Genomic DNA, 24,316 nt, shown 5'->3' on the forward strand with positions numbered 1-24,316 from the left:
TCTCTCACTAGCATACGCGTTTCAAAAACTTTAAGGAGAAGTCCGAAAGAGAAAGTATATTTGTTTGAGGTGGGCTTGGACTGCTACAATTGAGGTAGCGTACGAATGTATCTTCCGATCACATAGAACCGGAGGTATTGTGTTTAGTGTCAAAAATAACCTCCACAACATGCATCACAAGAAACATAGAAGTTAACATATCTAACCATTTTTCATTCTTTGCTAGTGCTAATTCTATAAATTTTGAACAAGACCTATACTTTATTTACATCTCAAAACGGGAAATTCAAAACTCTTACCTCGCGGTCTCTCTTGTTTTTTTTTACCTATTTTGATTATTCAAAAGCTCAGACCTATTCTCTTTGCTGTCTTAGAGCAACTTTTGTGAAGAGCTCTCGATTGAAAAACACTTCTGGTGGTTGGGTCATAAATTTTTCTTGTGACAACTAAGTAAAAGAGTGGTACATGAATGAACTATCACCCCATCTGAATGAGAGGGACCCTCATAATGGAATAGTTAAAAAAGACTTAAAAGAATTAAAAGTCACTAGCTATACTGGCAAAATGCACCTCCTTTTCGTTGACTCAATCATAGGAATTTCATGGTTAAGCGTGTTTTACTTGGAGCACTTCTATATTGTGTGATCTAATAGGAATTGTCGTGAAATGGATGTGAGTGAGGATAAAGCATACTGAACAGACTCATTGTAGTTTGTGAGGATAATTTTCACTCTTAAGAAGATAGGAAATGTGATCATGTTGTAAGAGATACCAAAGGTGGATTGTCACACTCCTAATCTCAATAAATTCATTCCGTTATAGACTCCTAATTAAGAAAGAGGTGATGAAATGACTAAAATGCCCTATGATTGTGTTCGACTTTTATTATATATATCTACTCTTTTATTTTATATTTTTCTTAGGTCTTAGGGTCTTCTGCTACATTTTCAAATTTAATATCATACCCGACCTTTTAGTCTTTTTAACTCATGGTAGCACATTGGTCGTACATGCATCACATAATCATACAAATTACTCTTTCAACAATTCGTATCAACATGGTACACGTTATTTATATATCAAATAATTCATTCAACAAAGAAATAAGACGCTTTTGTTTAATCCTAAAGAAGTTCAATATCACGAATCACCATCACAACGTACATGTACAACTCTTATAACACAAGTCCTTCTAAAACAACTTAAAGAACTCTAGAACGTACTCAAAATCTAAAACAATCTAAAAAGCGATGAACCATCAAACTGAGGCGAATATTGGGTCGAATTGAGCCAATATCAAGTTTAATTAGGTCATACTAAGGTAAACTGAGCCAAATTGGTCTAAAAGCAAGTCGAACCGAAACTAATCCATGTAAACCAAATTGAATCGATCTAAAACTCAACGTTCCTGTTGTTCCTCAGCATGAGAGAGAGATGGAGAAAACAAAAAACTAGCATCTCCAAGGAGATTGGAAAAGAACCAAAAAATAATTGAGAGAGGATAAATAAAGTTGATATCGTGGCGGTTGCATAAACTTCCTTGGACGAATGGAAGAATGGATCAAACTCTATCCAAAACTAGTCTTTTGTTACAAATATATCTACCATAGTCCAATCTTTTGATTGATTTCTCAACTTTGTGCTTAATCACTTGGAATTTTAAATTTTATTTTGTTTAATATCGTTGTTAAAATGTTTGAATAATCATTACATTATTATTTTATTACATATTTGAATAACTGAACGTATCTGTTTGTCAAATATCTATCTAAATATCTTTAAACTTGGTACTTATCTCAAAAATATTATTAAATTTTTTAAATTTTCAAAAATATTCTTAAATTTTTAAAAAAGAAAATCTCAAAAATAATTTCACCATTGATTTGGTAGGATTCCATAGGAACCTTAGTGTTTTGTTTTAAAAATACTCTCAAAATTCAAAAAAATATCCCTAAACTTTCAAAATTCTAAAAATAAAAAATTTCATCAACTCTTACCGTTCAACTTTTAAAAAATTCATCAATACTTTTGAACTTTTTTTTAAAAAAGTTCAAAAATTCTTTTACAATTAGTATTATGTTTAAAAAATACCTATAAAATTTTAAAAGTAACATTAATATCCTTAACATTTATAAAAGAAACGTTCCAAAAAATTCTTATCATTAAGGACGAAAATCTTTTAACGACACTACATAGATTATCTTCGAACTTTTTAACTTTTAACGATACTATTTATGTCTCCGATGCATTTGGTGGGGGATAAATTTGCATGATCTTCATAATTAAAATGGATCTCAAAAGACAACTTTATAGTAATATGGGGAAAACCACTTAACTTTGTCCCATTTAGTGGAAATCCCCATCTCCATTATTTCAACTCTCACACACACCACAACCATGTCAATCCTAATAACACTCAGTTCTTTCCATTTCTATTTCCATTTTTGCCTTAAAAAGATGAGAGACTCAAAGGAAAACCAAACAAAAATGAGAAGAAATAACCTATTGCTAATCGGGCTATTGTTGCTTTTGTGTTCCTCTTGCATGCATGCAGCTGATGCAAAGCCATATGAGGCCATGGAAGCTCCGAAGAAGCAACTAAAGCGGCAGCTGAGTGAAGATGGCAAGCCCCATGTGCGTCGTTATCCGGAAGATACAAGTTTAAAGAACCATCACTTTATTTCTAGAGAAGCTTTCATCAACTATGGTGGTGCCTAAAAACATTATGTGCCTGTTTATTTTTACACAACATTTGGTGTTTTAAGCCTCTAATTATGTATTTTTTTTATGTTTGATGAGTCGAGATGAGACTAATTCAATAGAGAGAATATGTCTCGACTCTTTAAACTATGCTCGGAATGTCGTTAGGGTTGCGTTTATAATATTGTTTGTTTGCAAACACAACATCCTTTGTCATTGGGTGAACACAAATGACATCACTACAAACTATGTAGTGGCTATATCTGGTTCGAAAGGTTGTTTTCGGTACATCTTCGTCTTTAATTTTAATTTGGTGATATCTTGATTGGAGGTCTATTTTAAAAAATACCGTTGCTTCTCGGAATAAGTCGAATAGGTCTTCGGTTCATGGAATATATGCTAAAGGTTTGGTCTTGCCTGTCTCTGTTTTTATTTTCGATTTCTACCATTGTTATATATATATATATGAAAAAAAAGTAATATGTTTACATAATAAAAAAAATATGTTAATATCAAGTAACAATGTCTATTATATATAATTATAAAAGCATATGAATTTTTGTAAATGATGATATCAAAATTTCTCTTCAATGGATATCAAACAAAGAAAACAATCCACAATCTCACAAATAAATTTCTAAAATTCATGTAACGAGACACCCAAAATCAATTCATCGAGTTGAATTCTGTTGTTCTATGATGTATAAGACACTTATTATATTTTCTTGGGTGGTTTTGAGTTTCTCATCCAGATAATTGGAATAGCTAGATGTAGACGACGTGTATCAATATTGTTAGCTCAGCCAACATCCGAATAAGCCACTAGCACACTAGGAACAATGGATGGACGAAAGGTAAGGTCAAAGTGGAGTGTCCCCTTAACATAGCGAAGAATGCGCTTAACAGCAAGAAAATGATCTTTAGTAGGGGCATGCCAAAATTGATTTACATAATTGATAGCATAGAAAATCTCTGGACGCGTAATGGTCAAGTACTGAAGGGCGCCAGCAAGAGATCAATAGAGAGTAGGATTAGAGAAAGGAGAACCATCTGCAATCAAGTGTTGAAAAACAACCATGGGGTGTAGACTGATTTGTTATCGAGCAACTGAGCATGAGTAAGAATATCTCAAACTTATTTTAACTAACTAATAAAAAGACCATCAGGGGTGGGTGAAGTTTCAAGATCAAGAAAGTAACTGAGAGAGCTCAAAATGAAGCTGGTGAGTAAAGCTCTCAAGAAAAGATGGGTTGTTAGCTCTCAAGAAAAGATGGGTTGTTACCATTAACAATAATGTCATCAACATAAATAAGCAAATATATAAGGTTAGAATGTTGATGAAAGACAAAAAGAGATGTGTCATGCGACTGCAAAAAGAATCCAAGTGTGAGAAGAAATGAGTTGAAACGTTGAAACCAGACGCGAAAAGACATGAGTGGTAAAGCGAAGATCAATATATCAAGAGATTATTTCATATGAACATGCTCACTTAGAGTGTCATTGAGAAAAGCATTCTTGACATCAAGTTATCGAAGATACCATTTAATTATGACATCAAGAGAAAGCACAAACAGTAGTAGCTTTGACAACCAGACGGAAAGTCGAGACTAGAAACTTTAGTATAACCTTTGGCAACAAGACGAGCCTTGAAACGCTTCACATATCTACCAAGTAAATATTTAATGTGAAACACAATGTTGGTGTTGAGAGGGCGAGGAACCAAAATTCAAGTGTCATTTTGTCATAAAACTCGAATTTCCACATTTGTGGAAGCAAGTCAAGCAGGATTCTTAGTGACATATTTGAATCATCTTGGCTAAGTGGATTCAAGAAGAGCATAAAGAAGTCCATATGAGCCCAAAACACCAAGATTTGTTAGATGACAAGTCTTGAAAATACCAGCTTTGGCTGGTGTGATCATAGAATGAAAGCCCAAAGAAGAGGAGGATTCAGTAGCATGTTCAATAGATGGCAGATCAGAAGCCAAGGGTGGCAAAGAGGACCCTGCAACAAAAGTATCAACTTGCACATGCTCATCCACAAGGTCAGAACAAATATCACACGAAGAGGAGTTGAACCGAAGAATGTGCGGTGAAGGAGTAGGGCAGATGAATCAATATGGTAAAGACGCGGTTCCAAGAAATTTGAAATATGAAGCGAGGAAAGAGGTTGGGTTTGGGAGCTAGAGACCGTAGGAAAGTGAGTCTCATCAAATTGAGCGTGGGGTGATGTATAGCCTAGTGGTGGTGGGATCAAGAGAACGAAACTCTTTATGAGATGGACTATAACCCAAGAAAATACAAAGAATGTTGCAGGGAGAAAGTTTGCTAGGCATATAATCTCGCTAGCAAGGATAAACACGACAACCGAATGAATGAAAATTGTCATAATGCGGAGAGTAGTCATAGAGAAGTTCAAAGGGTGACTTACCTCCAAGAAGTGGAGTGGGCAACCAGTTGAGATATAGCTACTAGAGTGGGAGAGTCAAAGTCGAAAAAAGGATTCCTCCGTGCTAAAAGCGTCAACCCAAGAACGAGAAGAAAGATGGGAGTGGAAGAGGAGGGTCAAGCCAGTTTCAATCACATGACGATGTTTTCTATCAACTAGACCATTTTGAGCAAGTGTATATGGGCAAGAAAGTTGATGATGGATGACAGAAATACGCAAGTGATTGAAGCAAGTGCTAGTAAATTTGACACCTCTATCGCTTTGAAAAACGTGGATCAAGCATAATGTTAGTTTTCCATAAATTTTTTAAATCGAAGAAAAGTATCCAAGAAATCAGATTTAAATTTTAAACGAGAAAGACAAGTGAATAAGAAATAATCATCAACAAAAATAAGATAGTAAAGAAAATTCGGGAAGGACCCCAAAGATCAATAAGGTCTAATACATGGGACGACCTATGTTCATTGCTGGAATAAGGAAATCAATGACTTTTCGCGAGTTGACACCTACTACATAGCGATGGAGAAGGCAATAAAGACGTAAGAGAAAATGGTCTTTTTATATAAAAAAAAAAAAAAAAAAAAAAAAAAAAAAAAAAAGGAAAAAATAACAAAATAATTCATATAATGGAGGCGAGCATGTCATACATCATATGAATCACATAAAAATTTATTTTTAAGGACATAAATAAAGGAAGAGATGTCGCACTCCATCACATATAGCCCTCCATCTCTTTTACCGGTCATCACCACCCTTCGTGTTTGACAATTCTGGACAACAAGAAGATTATTAATAAATGTAATATAAAGAGAAAAATCAAACATTAATTTACGAATGGAAATAAAAATTTCAGTGAGATGAGAGATAAACAAGACATCTAATGAATGAATATTTGGAACAAGACAAAGAGTATCCGTGTGAGTAATGAGTAGGTTGGCACCATTCTCTACTATCACAGAGTATTTACCCCGGTAATTTTTAGACTAATCCAAAATAGATAAATCGACAACTATATAGGTCGAAGTTCCAATATCTAAAAATCAATTAGTAGCCTCACTAAAAGTAGCATTGGTCTTACAATTGGAGATATCTATTTGAATATGTTTAATACTCACTCATACTACTCATTCTTTTAAGTTGGTATCTCACTTTTGTGTCGGAATTAAATAAGCCCTATAATGTCTATGATAGCAACTTCGTCTAAGTGCTTATTCAACTTTGACCCACTATTATTACCAATAACTTTTGAATCAATAACTTATTTATCATAATTATAAAGAAATTTGGTTAATTACAAAATTAATTCATTAAAATTTATAATCCTATAGGTTTATAAGATCTTCACGATGTGATCCATAGTAACACTGAAAAATATATTTTATTTCAAAATTAGAAAAAAATTTAAGTCTTATAAATAAGAACGATTGAATTGAACAATCCTACCTCCATTTCTTATTTATCAATGTCTCTCTCTAGTCTATGGTAGATTTTATTTCTAGAGATTTCACAAACATTTAACTATGAGTTCGAGTTATAGCTAGAAAGATTTTATTGAGAATATTCAATCTTGCTCATATTTTGATTTACTTTTAGTTTGTTTAATTCAAAATAAAAATCCAAGTTGATTACGGTGTTTGCTACATGAAATGAAGTGTTCATTCTCAATAGTCACATTATATCCGAAGAGATTTCTCTTGTAAAAAAAAAAGTTAAAGAGGAGGACGCTAAAACCAAGCAAAAAGGTTATAGGAATGAACTTTCAAATGTAATAGAAATATTGAATCAATTTTTATTTATTAATAACTAAACAAAAGGTTAACCAAATAAATACTTTGAATAATAATAAAGATATTTTTTTAGGGTCATTTTAGTCTCTTTTTCTGTAACTTCAGTCGCGATTTCTATAAGATCTTTTTTGCTATAACTCGAATACAAAATTAAGACTTAGAACCCCATCACAACCCTACAACATAATTTCTTTAAATATTGTACTATAAATTTTCATTTATTTTATTTTATTTTATTTTCAATGATGTTCTTCCTAGAACATTTTGACGAATAATATTTTTGCAATACTTGGAAACAATAATTTTACTTTTTTTTTATAATTATTATAAACAAAGAAATAAAAAGAAGAGTGAAGAAATAAACTAGTAGATTCTTAATACCACAATTACTCACCCTTTCCGAGCATGATATTGTACACTTTAAGTCTAAGCTCTCATGACTTTGCTTTGCTCCCAAAAGGCCTCATACCAATGGAGATAGTATTCCTCACTTATAAACCTATGATCATTCTCTCGATTGTCAATGTGTGACTCACTCTCAATAATACTCGAACATTTTAGTCATTTTCTTTTCAACAGTCACCACGGCTAGAAACAAACAACAAATTTGGAAGCATATATCAAGAGAAACAGTAGTTATAATGCCCAGTAAAATCCAGTAACAGTTGAAAGTACAAAAATTATTCCTAAAAGACATGGGGGGTTGCTAAATCCTTCAGTTTTCAGTGTCAATCATGCAGCGAAGAGACAACAGGCAGGCACAGGCAGTAGCATTGGAAAAGATGGAAAGTACAAAGCAGCAGACTTACACAAAAAAGCTGAACAGAATATATTCATTACAGCTCCCCATCTAATAATCAGCATTGCAATGTTTCTTTCATCAAAATAATGCGCAAAGATAGTGAAATGGATAGGATACCTGTCCACCTTTCTTTCATCTCTTGGGTTTCTTCAAACCAATGGATTTTTGTGGGCTATTGTTAGTATGATCAACCAATTCCTTTTGCTTTTACCATCCAAAGAAGTTGGTTAGAGCCAAATTACCCCACAAAATCATGGATCATTTCACTTCCATAATGGCGTAGTAGTTGCTCATCTTGTTGCTGCTGTTGATGGTGAGCACTCTCGACTCGGTGGCGAAGGCCTAATGTTAGAGAGACAGCTCCGACTCCTCCGACGTCGACCGTGCTGGCTCGATATGGCACGAACCCCATCAATTCTCCTTCCGTGTTGGACTGAACCCCATTGTCCAATTTGGATGGTTTGCCTTGATCCCACTGACTAGTAATTTCATTCACAACACCATGGCATTTTAGAGGCTGTTGTTCACTACTGGTCCAACCGGCTGTGTTTTCTATTGTAACATGGCCTTTGTTGTTCATTTCTGCCATGCTCTTGGTTTCTAGCATGTGTATCTCTTCTACCATTGGCTTCCACACCCGCACTCGTGCATTTATGAACCAATTCGACACCTGAAATATGCGGTCATATTTTAAAATAAATATATGATAAATCAAGTAATAATGGCACAGTATTATTGTTAGTAACCACGAACTTCACAGTGGTATGATATTGTCCATTTTGAGCATAAGCTCTCGTGACTTTGCTTTTGCTTTCCCTAAAAGGCTTCGTACCAATGGAGATGTATTCCTTACTTATAAACTCATGATCAACCCCTTAATTAGCCGATGTGGGACTCCTCTTCCAACAATCCTTAGCTATACTTCGTAGATGTCAAGCAATGGCATCCTACTTTTATGCCACAAATCAACCAGAAGGAAACAAAACAGCAAGAGAAACTGTCCTAACAACCGGATTAAACACCCTTTTCCACAAAAAAGAAGTCTAATAATGATCATAATTCAATAAGAAGAGAAACATTATGATACCTGGTTTCGAGATAAGCCTGTTTGAGTGGCCAACATGTGTTTATCTGTGTCCGTGGGGTACCTGATATATCAGCAAAAAAAAAGAAGTGAGAGATTTCTCAAGTCAGCCCTGAAGAAGTAGAGTCTAATAGGGGATCATACGGGTGAAGAAAATGCTCAAAGAGCCAGGCTCTAAGAATTGCCACAGCACGTTCAGGCAAGCCTCTCTGCGGCCTCCAAACATTTTGGGATTCGAGGAATCCGATATTAACAATGCCAGTTTTTTGCTTTTGGAAGCTCTGTTCCATGTATTTCCTGCCGCTTGTCCCAGCAGAGATGGACGACGAATCCTCACCAACTACCTTCCTCAGATACTTCAATTGTTCGGAGATGGCATTCTTTAGAGACTGGAAGTGTCTTGACACTGTCTTTAGCGCCAGAGAAATGTAAGGCGTCGAAGAACTAAGACCAGCTACTGATTCAAACGATGACACTACCATTTGCATTTGCTGATGATATTGTTTGTATCTTCTGCAAACCTTATGATACAACGGCAAAACAAATTAGAAACATGGAATTGCAGCAAATGTTGTGCAGTAATGCCACAATGATTTCAATGGTTGTACCAATAGCAGAAGCAAGATCGAATGTCCTCATACACCCACGAATAAAATTTAAACAAAGAGATAAAGATTTACGTGGTTCGGAGAGAAGAAATTCTCCTACATCCACAGGTAGCAACCAGTCTTAATAATCAAAGTGTTTACAAATGAATACCTCATACTCTCACGTTACGAAATCTATCAACAAAAGTTCTTCCTAATTGTCACTCAACAAATACAATGGGACACAAACTCAATCAAATTCTAATATTCTCAATCATCCTAGACAACCTGATTTTAGGTAGAATATTAATCAAAATGGTTATGAACTTAAAATAGGAGTTAATTACCAAAATAAATAAGAATTTTAATCTAAGTGTTCTAACGCAACGAACCTCGTCGAGCATATATAGAAGTTTTGCCTTCTTTTGCTGATACTCCGGTTGATGAGATTCAGAGGAAATGCTCCCAACGCCACTAATATTTGTTTCATCGTCTGCATTAAGGGCAGGTGAGGCCTCACATGGTTGGACAAACTTATGAGCATTTGAGCTACAAAATTCGTCTAACAAAAGTTGAGCAGGCTTTAAGAATTTGGAACTCTTTAAAATGGTGGCATACCCAGTAAAGGGACCAAGAGGACCAGTGTTTCTATATGGATTCATAGAAACTCCCATCATATTTTGAAGAGATTTCCCATAATTTTTGTTACCAATAGTTTCAGATTTGACTGTTTTGGATTCCTCTGATTCTTGAAACTGTGTATTAGAAGACAGAGACAGCGCTAGACGTTGTGGATTGGAATCACTCACAAAACCAGTAGTGTCATAAGGCAACACGTTTGGCTCATTTCCACGGCCTTCACAAGCAGCAGTTTGGTTAACAACATCTTGAAGTGTATAAACTGTGGAATCATTCAACATTTCACCTCCCAAACAATTATTTCCACAGTTCATCTCCCAATCAGAGCTTTTCCAATAATTGGAAACAGAACCCAACGAAGCATCTCCCACAAGTTCTTGGCTCAACATTATGTCCGAATCTCTCGAGAAATTGATCATAACTGAAGGCAAAATCGAATTCTTGTTAAAATTTTGAATTCTAACAAGATCTAGATCAAAACCAGAATGCCCTGAGTTTTGAAAACTCAATTGTTCATCAGAGTTTCTTGATACTCTTAGCTTATCACGCCGGCTTTGTTGAGCGACATGTTCAAATCCATAACTATGTTCCATTCACCCAAATTTTGAATTTCCCTCACTTTCAATAACACCATATGAAATTGCTTCCGTCCCCCAAATTTCCAGAAACAAACAATATCGTAGTTACCATCAGACCTGCAAGGCATCGAAACGCAATAATTTGTAACACGAACATCAAAAAACAGAGTCGCTGTCGATATTTTTAGTCGTGAAATCTACTAGTCTACCTCTAAAGCCAATAATTATCGACACATAAAGATGAACACTGCAAAATCCCAAACAGTGTCCGTAAAACCTTCAACTATGAAAATCTCTCTCGAAACTTTTGATTTATTAAATTTAAAATAATTCACACGTAAATCTCTATCTTCAACCTAAACTTGCAGTGCGCCAAATTTTCTTTGAAATGAAATCGAAAATAGCGTTTATCCGTGGAGGAAGATCATACACAAAAAGCATCAAAATCGTATATCCGTCAAAACAAAAATAAAATGAAATGAAATCGAAAATAGGAACAGCAAAAAAGATGCTCATCTCCACTTCAACAATTCAGACGGAAAATATTTCAGAACTATATAAATCATTTCTTCATAACACTAAACGAAAAGCAGGAAAGAAAACCTAAAGGAAAGCCGATCTTCTTCTTCTTCTTCTTCTTCTTCTTCCTCGCTGTCTTGTGTTTATACTTTCAGTTCTTCCGGTTGGTGTTGCTGGTGAAAACGACGGCGAAGAAACGAGAGTTTTCAAAAGTTCGTTGAGAAGAGGAGGTGTGGCGATGTATCGGCGGACGCGGTGGCGCGGAAGGATTCCGGCGAGTTATACCGGCGGGGGAATTAGGGGACAAATAGGGACTGGTGGGAGTGAGGTTTTGAAGAACAATGATTGCAGAAAAGCAGAAATCTCGACGTCAAGGATTTAACGATATAAGAGCGCGGGTAACGGTTTTTTGAAAGGCGTTTCAAAAAGCGTGGAATCGGCCGTTAAATTTAACGGCAAAATAAAATATTAATCGATTAAATTATAAGTCGGAATTTTGAAAAGTATTTAATAATTTCTTTTTTAAGTTTTGATTCAAAATTTTTAAAAATAAATTGGAACTTTAAAGTTAGAAAAAATTAGAATTAAATTATTAATTGAGAAATAAAATGTATAATTTAATATATATATATATATATATATATTATGAATATGTGGCGATGAGTATACGTATACGTGCGCCCAAAAAGTTTGCAGGGTTGGTCCTCACACGAGTCGTCTGACGGTTACAATAAATGCCACTGCTTGTTCGGTTATTTACTAAAATGCCATTTTCGATTTGAAGTTTGGGATTATTCTTTTTTTCTTTTTTTTTCCTTTTTGGGAAATTAAATTTAAATATTTACGATATTCTTCATTAATATAAATTAAATAATAAGTTTGATGCAAAGTTGTGATAGTGTATGTTTGTGAGCTATTTTTGTGACGATAAATTGAATAAATACATAAATAAATCCATGTCGATCATGCATAAGCATGCAGCTTGTTAGTATAAATAGTAACTTTCAATTCTTTTATAGGATTACTCTCATCCAGATGTGACCTCAGTTCAGGTTCATTTACATATCCCTCCTTTACTTCGGTGTCACATGTCCATTAGCTTTTGCATTGGTTCATCCATGAACCATATCTTATTGGGAGAGATACCACTCTCATACAGTTTGTAACGATCCATTGTAACGATCCATACACTGGATTTGATACATGATGGTCCTAACATTTTCCTGCAACATGGTCACTGACCGACCCATGCACTGGATTTGATACATGATGGTCTTATGGTCCTAACATTTTCCTGCAACATGGTCACATTACTTACTTCTCGCTTTTAAGAGTGGAAATGATGGTCTTATGGTCCTAACATTTTCCTGCAACATGGTCACATTACTTACTTCTCGCTTTTAAGAGTGGAAACTAACTTCACAGACCACATTACTTACTTCTCGCTTTTAAGAGTGGAAACTAACTTCACAGACCAACACAAGTTTTTCAAGCATATTTTGTCTTCGCTCATATGTATCCTAAGAAAATTTTCAGGAGGTCACCCAACATATAATTGTTTCAACCAAAATATGCTTAACCATAAAGTTCTTATGATTGAGTCACCTCAAAGGAAGGTGCACCTTGTTGATGTCCTATCTCAAATGTTACTTTCAATTCCTTTAAATCTTTCTTAGTCACATTCTATTCTTAGGATCGTTCTCATCGAGATGTGGCTTTGGTTCATTCATGTACCATTCTCTTACTAAATGTCACACTAAAAAGGAATCTTTCAAGCTTAAAATGGTGAAGGTAACGTTAGAAGTAGGATATTGTCACATCAAGTTTGAATTGTCTTTTAACTCTTCATTTTGTAGTTTTGTAATCATATTAGCTTGGGAGTTTATGTTTATTTCACAAACATTTGTACCACAACTTAGTTTTTTCTCCACTTCTTGTTTCTTCTCAGTTTGGAACAATTCGAACCCAACCCGAAAATAGAACGTTGGGTTGGGTTGGATTACCAATCCAACCAACTCAAACTTTTGGATTGGTTCAAAAAAAGTCCTTCAACCTAACTCGACTCGAACCATGCACACCCCTAGATAATGTAATAGGTCAGAAAGTACAGGGTGAGACCAAGGGGGAAGGACAGAAGTCTACATTTATCCACCAATTGGATAAAACCAAAAAAAAAAAAAAAAAAAAAAAAAAAAAAAAAAAAAAAAAAAAGGTGGTCCCCACAACAGCATTGAATCATAGACCATTAGATTTAGATCAGAGGGCTATAGACATTTGAACCATACTGGGTGACAGTCCAATCAGAGTCGGGAGGCGCTATGCAATTTTGGGGCTGTCCACCGTCTGTCTCTCCTACCTGGGTGACCCACGTGGTCCATGGATTCTGCTTCCATCAGACGCCCACCAAAAAGAAAAAAAGATTTTATTATTATTATTATTATTATTATTATTATTATTTGGTAGGATAAATCACAAGTGCCACGTGGCGATCAACTGATACAGCAGTTTTAATCGTCCCCTACATTCGCGTAGCCTTCAAATTCCTCCACCTCATCAAAGACAAAATGGAAGTTAGCTCCTCAAAACTTTCTTAATTCCTCGTTGACCACAAACCTTTCTAATTGACTACCATTATTATTATTATTATTATAAATAGTTGGTGTTTTTTTAATTATTAAAAAAAAACTAATCGAGTTAAATTGAGCTTTAAGTTCTTAAATAAATTAAAATTTAATCGTCATTTACGTGACTACTATAAATAATGTATCAAATAAAAATAATCGTTGACTAGCTTACATTTTTTAAAAAATTTTAGGATTTAAAGCGACATAAAATATCTCAAAACTGAAAATAAAAATAAAAATAAAAATAAAATAGAAAATAGAAAAATAAATGAAAAGGGCATTTAAATCTAAATGGGATTTGGTTGTCTGATATTTGTAGATATAAATGGAAGGCAGGTACCTACTTGGACAAAACCTCCAACCCAAGTAGGTACATTATTATATTATTTTTTTTAGGGTCGGGTTCGTAAGTTGGGTTTGGACATTTTTTTTAGAGATAACCCAATTTTTCGAGCGGTAAATTGTTCAAAATCTAACCCAACCTAACCATTTTGAGCCGGACCGGTTATTCTAGTCATTTATTAAAAAAAAAAAAAATTATTTTTAATAAAATTAACATTATTTTTTTAAATATCTATTTATTTATTTTTAAATATCTAATTAAACTTTATTACGATATATGTCTCAAAAGTTAAAACGAAGAATAAGTAATATAAAATTAAATAAAAATATATAATTATATAGTAAACAAAAGTATATATTTCAAAATAATAATAATTTTGAATTAGTTGAAAATTAATAATAATTAAAATTTGAGCAAAAAGAACAATCAAGATGACGAAAGCCCTGAGAAGATGACGTAATCACGTCAGTCCCTATTAACTCCTACCTCTCTCTTACCCTTATTTATGGACGTCTCTATCATCCTCTATTTACCCTTCGCTTTTCACTTTTATTACCTAACTGCCATTATTATGTCTTCTTTTCTTTTTTTACCAAAATAGCCCTTTAGAAAATATGTTGAAAGGATATAACCATTGTAAATGAGGGCATAATTTATAACATTTAAATTTTTAATATTATAATGTAGTCTATAATAATTTAAAAAATATTATTTACTATTTACTAAGTATTTATGTGCGTATGTATATATGTATGTAACGAGACAATATCGAAGATGAAAAATGTAATTTCTAGATATGGCCTTCGTTTAGCTAATATCGTTGCATGTCAAACTCCTTTTTACCGCTTTCATGATATATAACTTCCTTTTGTATTTATTAAGTGTATGACGTTTCGACAGAATCATGTCTATGTTTGGTAGACTTGAAAGGCCTCAAAATGTACTATAAGAGGATGCAACTAGTCGTTAATTCTTCTTACACGGAATTTATATGTTATCTAAGCCGTTGTGCAGTATTTCTCGCTTATAGTCCATGACATGTTTTCAACATTTCTTTCAATCTTCCTTTCAAACTATCTTTCGAAAATCTCTGTACCCCCGTTTTCTAAAAATCCTATTCTCAAACGGGGGCTAGAGGCTTAAATATACGTCGTTCAGACGTAGGCAACGCGATTTTGAGTTGGTTGACTTACTCGGTACTGGAAGTGAGTGTCACACAATCACTTAAACGTTTTAAAAGGGAGATAGATGGAGGGAGGAGAAGGGGTGATGGGAAATGGAGAAAGCGGAATGAGGAAGTGACACGTAAGTGAAAGTGATGGGACATAGGTAACAGTGAGTGTAGGTTAGCATAGATAGAGCCTAAAATGGGAATAGCCAAAGGGCAAGTAAGCAACAAACATGGCATAGGGGAAATTGATTGGAAAAAATAACATAAACAGTATAACTCAATCACATGACCCTTCATGTGTTTGAAGAAACCAAATAAAGAAAAATGCATTGCCCTTCCTTTGTGGGTCACTTTGTTGGGTAGGACATCATACAAAAAGTTCGTGATGTTCTAAAACTTATCGGGTCCTACCTCATCCCGTCACGAGCGAACCAGCCCTACTAGTACCCAATAATTAAAATCCACACCCTGTTATTTCTGTAAATTCTCAATTCGAACACAACTCAGTTGATAAATACGCTAATTCTTATCACAAACCATCTGGGCTGTTATCTTCTTAAGAATCCATACATCTCTTATCAAGCTACGAAAAGTTATAGCTCTCGAGCATAAATAAATAAAATAGAGCACCTAATAAGTGCTTAAACAGATCAAGAACTATAAGATCCCGTTTTACGTTTTTTTTTTTTTTTTTTTTGAAGATGTGGATAAAGACAATCAATAGAAAAATTTCAATCCTCTCGATCGCTCCCGAAACCGAAAGGAAGAACGTGAAAAAAAACCCATGAAAATCTTCACTTGTGTCATCAGTGTGAAATAGCCCAATGACTAATGCATGCCGCATGCAAGGATAAATTAATATAAAATACCAAAATAATAAGTTAAGATTATATTTGAGAAAGAAATACTCATTATCATTTAAAAGTGATGAAGTTAAATGATGACGTGATGGCGTTAAATGAGGAAGTTATGATATTAAATGATGACGTGATGACGTTAAATGATGATGTGATGATGTTATATGTTATAATATGATGATGTGATGACGTTATATGATGACGTGATGACGTTAAATGATGATGTGATGATGTTATATGATGATATGATGACGTTAAATAATCATATAATGATGTTATATTATGATATGGTGACATTAAATGATGATGCAATGATGTTATATGATGATGATGTATGATAACAAGATAATGTGAGACATATGATGATGAAATGATTTAGTATGATGTTCTATATGTAAGATGACGTGCATGTATTGAATGTTACAATGCACTATGACGACGAGTTTTCAGAGACAAACCCTAGTTAATGTCAATGATGATGAATGTATGAAACTCAATGCGTGCATGTCATAAAGATGATTTAATGATGAAAACTATAAAAACCTCATGCATTTTGTGTTCATATATATCGAGATACTTCCCCATTTATGATCATGTCTGACATGACACTTGAAGTCTGTTAACCTCTAAACGTCACTACAGATAGCGGTGGGAACCGTCTAAAGACCCACACTCGCACATGTAGGTCGTGTAAGGAAATACTACACACCCAATTTTGTCCGGACTAAAAGTCACCCATATGATGGCTTTTGTCGAGATCATAAGTTACAGTTTAAGATCATTACAAGCACATTATGAACAATTATTTTAAAAGATACAACAGCCTCAAAACTACGCTTAAATCAACTATCGTATAGCCATCGCTTCCAAAGGAAATGCTCGAGTTTGCAGCAACATAGAAAGAGATAGAGATCGAACTGTTCGGGTTTTAAATCTGTTTGCCAAACAAGTCAGTGGGTAAAGGAAGATTTTCACATTTCTAACGTCATTGTTGTCGTCGTCGTCGTCCTAATAAACCGAAAAAGAAACGAAAAAGTAAAAAAGCCAATCTGAATCTCTATTCAACTTCACATAACTGTGGGCAAAGATATAAGCATGTTATTGGGAGTAGATTTGAAGGATGAACTTGAGGGGGCTGAGCATAAATTCTTCGATTTGTTTTCCCTAGGATACGGATAAATCGCTGCCAATTCCCGAACCCGACATAGAACGGACTCTGGTACTTGCTGCGACGTTTGCTTCCGACCAACAACGACCTGCTATTCAGATAGAACCGACCGTTAACTATAAACACAACCCAACCCTTCACAGAATCAAACCATGAAAATAATCCAAATCCAACCTTTCTTCTGTTTTGCAACCGTGTGTCACTTGCCTTCAATAGATTTCTCCATTTGTCCTGAAATTGGTGAAGAAATAAGAAACCAGCAGTTCCAGAGCTCAAATCTAAAATATCGTTGTTTTACCTTCAGATCCACAGATGTTCGATGCGAAGACGACGAAAACTGTAGCCTCTTTATTTCTGTCCATCGTCCGACTCCGTACTCCGAAACCCCTTCTATCAACTTCATAACCTCGGAAAGAGTCCACGAGATATGATGCTTACGGCGACTGTTGCCTTTTTGAGCATTGTAAACTTTCGTGGCACATTCGTCTTCAGTGTTCTCGTCTTCGGACTCAGCCGAGAAGGACTCCACGTCGTTTTTATCTTTTATGCATAATATTCTATTCTCCTTGATCTCCTCGGGTTCCTGATTAGGACGGACGACAGTGAGTTAAATCGATCGTTATAGGTAAAAATGAATTTATCGAACGGTACGGTTCTTACCCAACATATTATCTTTTTGGCCGAGTGACTTTCTTCGATTGGAAGACCGAACGGAACCTGAATACAACCTCCATTGAATGATTTGTCTTTATAAACGACTGGCGCTGCTTTAAGTTTCTTCTGCCATTGCTGCTTGTGGGACTCAGAAGGTCGAGACTTATCCTTGGAAGCTCTAGGAGCACTTTTCTTGCTATTAGATCTCGATTTTTGTTCGACCGACTCTTCACTGTATCTCCTGGGAGGCTTTCGTAATCTCTTTTCGGTAACAAGTGTATCGCCTCGACTACCTTCGTTAAAGAGAACGATTCTAGATTCATTGTGTTCAGAATTTGTTTTCGATGAGCTGCAACTTGAAAGTCTCTTCCTTTTTACAGGCCTGTTGTCAGACATATTCTCGTCATCCAAGCATGCAGTAGCACTACCCGAACAGCCCGAGGACCCGGTGCTAGATGAGATCATAAGTTTGCCTTCCTTCTGATCAAACGCCACATTATGCCCTGCAACCGTCAAACTACTTTTAAGCCGAATGTTACTTAATGAACTCCATTTATATACAGGTTCTGGCAACAGACCTCCGGTAAAAGACAAGTCAACGCCAATGTCCGTCGTACAAAAGCCTTGCGAGTAGCTACCGAAATCCACATTGCCTAGAAAAGAAGCATTGGATGAACCAGGAGCCAGATTGAAGATATCATCTGTGGTTCGACTGTTCGCTGAACAATGGAAACAGGAAACAGAGTCTGATCAAAATACTATATACAATTCGAAAGCAAATCAGTAGCAAACCACATTACGGACGGTCTCACCGGTTCCTAGAAGTTTGTTACTCCCAGAACACACATCATCAGCTCCGTGCAGTTTTCCATCATGATCCTAGAAGTACGATATTATTTTCAACGATATTAAGAAGCCTACGAAGCTATAGCTATTCAAGACCGTATTCCTTAACTAAGATATCCTAACAGTATTACGAACCTATCTTAGTAGTATTCCTTAACTAAGTATAATACATAAGCACCGAGTTACGCATGCCGACTCCTAATTAGTGCTCGTAGAGAAAACTCGAAGAAAAAAAATGCGTAGAAGAGATGAACCAGATTTTCAAACTACAGCGGAACACCTAATCATGTAAAACCAGAAAAATTACAAATTATCGAACGCAATATGCATTTAACGGGGAAAAGAACTTAAATTAAGGTTATTACTACAGTGAACGTGGGAGTCAGCAGCAAGGCAATACGTTTTCCATTACACAATGACACTTGGATTAAGGATACCTCTAAACTATATTGTCCTTTCCCTAGGCTTCTCCTCAAGATTTTTAAAATGCGTCTACTAGGGAGCGGTTTCCACACCCTTATAAAGGATGTTTCGTTCTCCTCCCCAACCGATGTGGGATCTCACAATCCACCCCCTTTCGGGGCCCAGCGTCTTTGCTAGCACACCGCCTCATGTCCACCCCCCTTCCAGGCTCAACCTTCTCGTTAGCACATCACCTAGTGTCTAGCTCTAATACCATTTGTAACAGCCCAATCCCACCACTAGCACATATTGTCCTCTTTGGGTTTTCCCTTTCAAGCTTAGATTTTTAAAATGCGTTTGCTAGGGGGAGGTTTCAACACGCTTATAAAGAATGCTTCGTTCTCCTCCCCAACCGTGATGGGATCTCACAAAAATGAAGAAACAACCATGCTAAAATACATAACAGTAAGATTGTACCTCTTGCTTGGTTCTCTCTCCTTCTAAAGTAAGGCTAGAATGCAATGATTCTGCAACAGAGATTTTAAATTCATTAAAAGAAAGTAAGACGAAGAACAGTGCGTGGGTAATAGTAATTTATGGTTTGTTCTAAAACAATGGTAGATGGTGGGGACATTGGATATCCACACGATCCTACAATGTCGAGTCGAAGGCAATCATAATATTCTAATCATCTAATTCCTATGTCGATGGCTACCATGGGGTTAAACCAATCAACCCGGAAGGCTAAAAGTAAAAAATTGTGAACGATAGACAAAAGAATCCAAATTTCCCGATTAAAACAAACACGATTGTACCAATTTGAATGAATAGCATGTTGACATCACTACCAAATGATAAACACATAAACAATGAAAATGTGTTGTTTGGAATGAAAATCAATGGGCGATATAATATTTGAAGATCATTTACAGTCAAATGAATCAACATACAGCTCGAACTGCAGTAGGAAGATAGGTACTAAGTAATCGATGAGATAATTACCACTATCGATCTTTATGTGATCAAAATCAACAGCGAACGAAAAATGTTCAATGCCTAAGCACTTGTGAGAGTGGAACGTGTTGAAATCTAGAACACTGCCAGAAAAGCATTTGTTAATTTCAGGTTCCAAGAAATGTTCCACCCCTAAGACATCATCTTCAGGAACAGGGAAAATAGATAAATCCGAGTCAACCTAGATGGAAAAAAAAAGGTTGTCAACAGAATAACAGGAACCGAAAGCATCAAATTCCCGTCAAAACAATAAAATTGTCCCACCAAAAACGGTAGTGTTCAAATGTAACAGCATAGCCAATCATGATCACTTCGTCACTTAAAAAAAAAATATTTCATCATGCATCTCCCTTTCTTCAACATAATTACAAGCATAGAGCAAAAAGAAAACGCTAAATCCGAGTAATGATTCAAGAGTTTAACTTAAACTACATTGGTGCAACTTGGCAGAACATCATTCTAAACATGTTGCTTCCTTCAACAATGACCCCACTAGTTCATACTCCACCGACCCGACACAACATTCTAAACATACTACCAAGAAAAGTTCATAATTCAAATACTCCACCGACTCGACACAACATCAAACTCCACCGAGTTTCATAGCTTTACTTGCAAGTTAGAACTATGAATACAATTATGAACTAAAGAACTTTCTTCTGAATTGTAAATCATGCATACATCAGGAAACTCATAAGTAAACATTTTGGTAGCCTGATTGGAAGTCATCATAGTTTCCTTGGATGCCGCACTCATTGTGTAGTGAATACAAGCCTTTCCTTCAAGCCAATGCTACGCCTGTAGATAAAGGACAAAATCCATGTTTCAAACTCGCAATGTAACTCAATTGAGAACCAATTAGCACAAAACCCCACAGAATGAGCATATGCAACAATCAAAGCAAGACACAAAGCCAATCAAGAAATTCCATGCAGCATTAGCTCAAACCAGCACTGACCCACCAGACCAAATAAGCAACCACAACGATTGCATCAAGAGTTCAGTAATGAAGATAAACACCCAACAAACAATAGATGCAAAAAAACAAAAAAAAAAAAAAAAAAACGTACAGAAAACAAGCACGAAGAACAAAAAATCAAAGAAACATACAAACCCCAGAAAAGGGGAAAAGAAAAAATCAAGGAAAGCTCAATTTCTGAAACACACCGAACTTGAAATCCACATACAGAGGGAAAAGGGTAAAAAAAATTCACAGAATCAAGGAAGAAATTCATTACATTGCAATGCCTGGGAGAGAAAATAGGAAAGACCCAAAAGGGAAAGTGGAAGGACAAGCGAGAGGAAAGGGAAAGGGCGATGAACGGTGAAGAAGAAGAGGGAAAAACGAGTGAGGAGCTGAGGAAGTGAACAGGGCGGTGAACTTTTAGGTGTCGGATTTGAAATAGGTTTGAAAAAAGTTGGATTGAAATGAAAAGAGTGGAGTCCGGAAGCGACAAATCATCGTCATTTTGCCGCCTTGACGATTACGGTCATTCACGAGTCATTTTGACTCGTAAAGCGTGAAACTTCAGGTTTCTCACGCGCCTTATTCCACGCGCGCGGCACCGATTCTAAAAAATCTATTATTATATTTTTTTTTTTTTAATTCTTCTCTGCCCAAAGAAAATATATGATTTAAAGTAATTTCATATGTTAAAGAACCTTCCATTTATAAAATATTATTAGTTAAAAACAACCATAGTTTGTTTAAAATAATGTTATTAGAACAAAAAAAAAACACAAAAAAACAAACAAGCTTCCTAACTTGATGTTCATGTCTAATTATATAGACACATGCACATTAAAAGAAGCAGGTATTTCTCAATTAAAATCATTAATCTGGATTAGAATTCTCTTTACAACTTTTGAGTTAGGTAGGATTACCAAATTGATGGTTTTCATCCTTTCTGTGCCTCGGTGTCAGAGGATGTTCAAGTGTTTCGCTTCGGCCTTTGTCATGAGTAGCTCCATAATCAATAATAGTGTTCTTGGTTGCTCTGTGGTTAACCCAAGCCTCAATATACATAAGTCCTCTTTTCATTGACTGTCTATCTCTTTGACTCTCTTATGGAGAGGAGATAAGTACTTTAGGGCTCCATGGGAGGGTTTTCAATGCTCTCGATTAGCGATACTTCTATATCCATTGTCTTATACTCAATTTCTGAATTTGTTCCAAGTTTGTCTTGGAAGACATAAAGTGTCGTCTTGGGCATTCAAATTCTCGGTAGGCCTCTTTGCATATGAAGCAGGGTGATAGTCCTTATCTTTGGTTGTTCTGGTTGTGAAGTTTGTACCCTAGAGTTCTACCTCTCCGTTTGAAGGATTCATCATCCCCTCCTCGAGGTTCAAGTTTGTCCACTCACCCTTCTTTGGGGGAGTTGGGTCAGCAATTTCTATAACCTCCACGTGTAGAAGCTTGATTTCACCTTACATATGAAAGCACACCCCTAATTGTGGCTACTTTCGTTGTGAGGTCTCCACCATGGTGTTCTACCTCTCTATTAGATGGATTCATCATCCCCTCCTCTAGCTTTGAGTCTATCGCCTCTCTCACCGTTAGGGGAGCTAAGTTGATAATTTATATTATCCCTACTTGCAGAAGCATGATTCTACTTTATGTCTTGGAGTTGATCATTACTAAGGTCAAACCGTTGTTCCGTTGTAGTGTAGGCCCTTAAAAGGTCTTGAATTCTTTGTTCATAGACTTTGGTCTCATCTTCCGCCCTTCAACAAACCTAAAGACCTTATCTTTCTTGAACATATTAGAATATCCAACATAAACCTAAAAAACTGCTTAACATAGTCTTGGATATACCTAGTATGCCTCAACTCCTTTAACTTCCTTCTCACTATTATCTCAACATTCCCTAAGAAGAACTATGAGCGAATTCTTGTTTTAAGCTCTCCCAAGTGTCCACAGTACATTAACCATCTTGAATGCCTATGTACTTGGATCTCCACCACAACTTTGCCTCATTGACTAGATATATTGATGCCAATGTGATTTTCACTTCTTCTACCACAGTATTTGTGCCTCGAAAGTACTATTCAAGGTCAAAGATAGTTCTTTTGAGCCTTGGCATCTTGAACTCCACAAAAGGGCTTAGGCTTTGAGATCTTTACTTTGTTATATTAAATTGCACCCCCAACCAAAGTTTGGTTCCTCACCGGTCTCATGATGAGGTTTAGTCTAATGTTCAGCTTCATCACTTCAACCTTGACCACTCTAAGGGCAGCTCTTAAGTCCTCAAACATTTCTGAGACCATTTGAACAATTGTTTATTGGTCATTGTCTAGGCCTCAATACATTCTTCTATTCAGGCAACAAAGTGTTGGGATATGGAGCCTGATGCCTAGATCTGGTAGAGATATATTTGGAAGATATTTTGTAAAGATCTGATAGAGATATATATAGTATATATCTGGTAAAGATTTGATAGAGATATATGTGTTAGATTATATGTAGGTTTAAATTTTTGGGAGCTATATTTAGTAAATTGAAACCATATATATACCCCATTAGTTAGTGCTTTTTACTTTCTTCTTCTCTGTATTCTCTCTTGTTGTACATACTTGAAGTCATGAATAAAACCTCTAGCCAATATTCCTCATTGAATTTTCTCTCTCCTGTTCTTTGTGTTCAGCTTGATCAAGTGTGTGCGTTGTTGAGCGATCCTAACAACTGGTATCAGAGCGAGGCAAAATTCACCACGATCTGTGAATATGGAAATTTCAAAGATTGAAATTAAAAAGTTTGATGGATCCGATTTCGATTTCTGGAACATGCAGATTGAAGATTATTAGTACTAGAAAGGTCTTCACGAACCCCTGTTGGGGGTGAAGCCGGATACTATGACCACGGAGCAGTGGAAACTCAAGGATCGTCAGGCCTTAGGTTTGATTCCATTGACACTGTACAGAAACGTGGCGTTCAATATCATCAAGGAGAAGATAACGTCAGGTCGGTTGAAGGCGTTGTCGAATATGTACGAGAAACTGTTAGCTTCGTCGGCTATGAACAAAGTGTATTTGATGCGGAAGCTGTTCAATCTACAAATGTCTGAGGTGGATCTGTTACTAGTCATATAAATGA

The 24,316-nt window shown here is 35.7% G+C and overlaps 2 protein-coding genes across 4 annotated transcripts; both read right to left on the reverse strand.

The window, feature by feature from the left end:
- Nucleotides 1–7,553: 7,553 nt before the first annotated feature.
- LOC111783166 (BEL1-like homeodomain protein 8) lies at nucleotides 7,554–11,506 on the reverse strand. Its single transcript, XM_023664064.2, has 5 exons — nucleotides 11,229–11,506; nucleotides 9,801–10,742; nucleotides 8,966–9,342; nucleotides 8,825–8,885; nucleotides 7,554–8,407 (listed from the first exon to the last, which is right to left on the reverse strand). Exons 2-5 carry the CDS (start codon nucleotides 10,638–10,640, stop codon nucleotides 7,976–7,978), a joined length of 1,710 nt encoding a protein of 569 aa, XP_023519832.2. The 5' UTR covers nucleotides 10,641–10,742; nucleotides 11,229–11,506; the 3' UTR covers nucleotides 7,554–7,975.
- Nucleotides 11,507–16,971: 5,465 nt separating this feature from the next.
- Nucleotides 16,972–21,621, reverse strand: LOC111783147 (uncharacterized). Of its 3 annotated transcripts, none has more exons than XM_023664048.2 (10): nucleotides 21,462–21,621; nucleotides 20,905–21,021; nucleotides 20,212–20,306; nucleotides 19,687–19,736; nucleotides 18,774–18,840; nucleotides 18,540–18,680; nucleotides 17,968–18,464; nucleotides 17,606–17,890; nucleotides 17,482–17,538; nucleotides 16,972–17,398 (listed from the first exon to the last, which is right to left on the reverse strand). In XM_023664048.2, the coding sequence occupies exons 2-10, from the start codon at nucleotides 20,916–20,918 to the stop codon at nucleotides 17,207–17,209; spliced, it is 1,398 nt and encodes a 465-aa protein (XP_023519816.2). In that variant the 5' UTR covers nucleotides 20,919–21,021; nucleotides 21,462–21,621; the 3' UTR covers nucleotides 16,972–17,206. The 3 variants fall into 3 exon arrangements, with proteins under 3 accessions (XP_023519816.2, XP_023519815.2, XP_023519814.2); XM_023664047.2 differs by having other exon boundaries at nucleotides 16,972–17,395; nucleotides 20,212–20,404; XM_023664046.2 differs by having other exon boundaries at nucleotides 20,212–20,404.
- Between the last annotated feature and the right edge of the window lie 2,695 nt (nucleotides 21,622–24,316).

Source organism: Cucurbita pepo, chromosome 20 (assembly GCF_057944985.1).
Source record: "Cucurbita pepo subsp. pepo isolate OVF chromosome 20, ASM5794498v1, whole genome shotgun sequence".
In the NCBI taxonomy this organism is placed as follows: domain Eukaryota; kingdom Viridiplantae; phylum Streptophyta; class Magnoliopsida; order Cucurbitales; family Cucurbitaceae; genus Cucurbita; species Cucurbita pepo.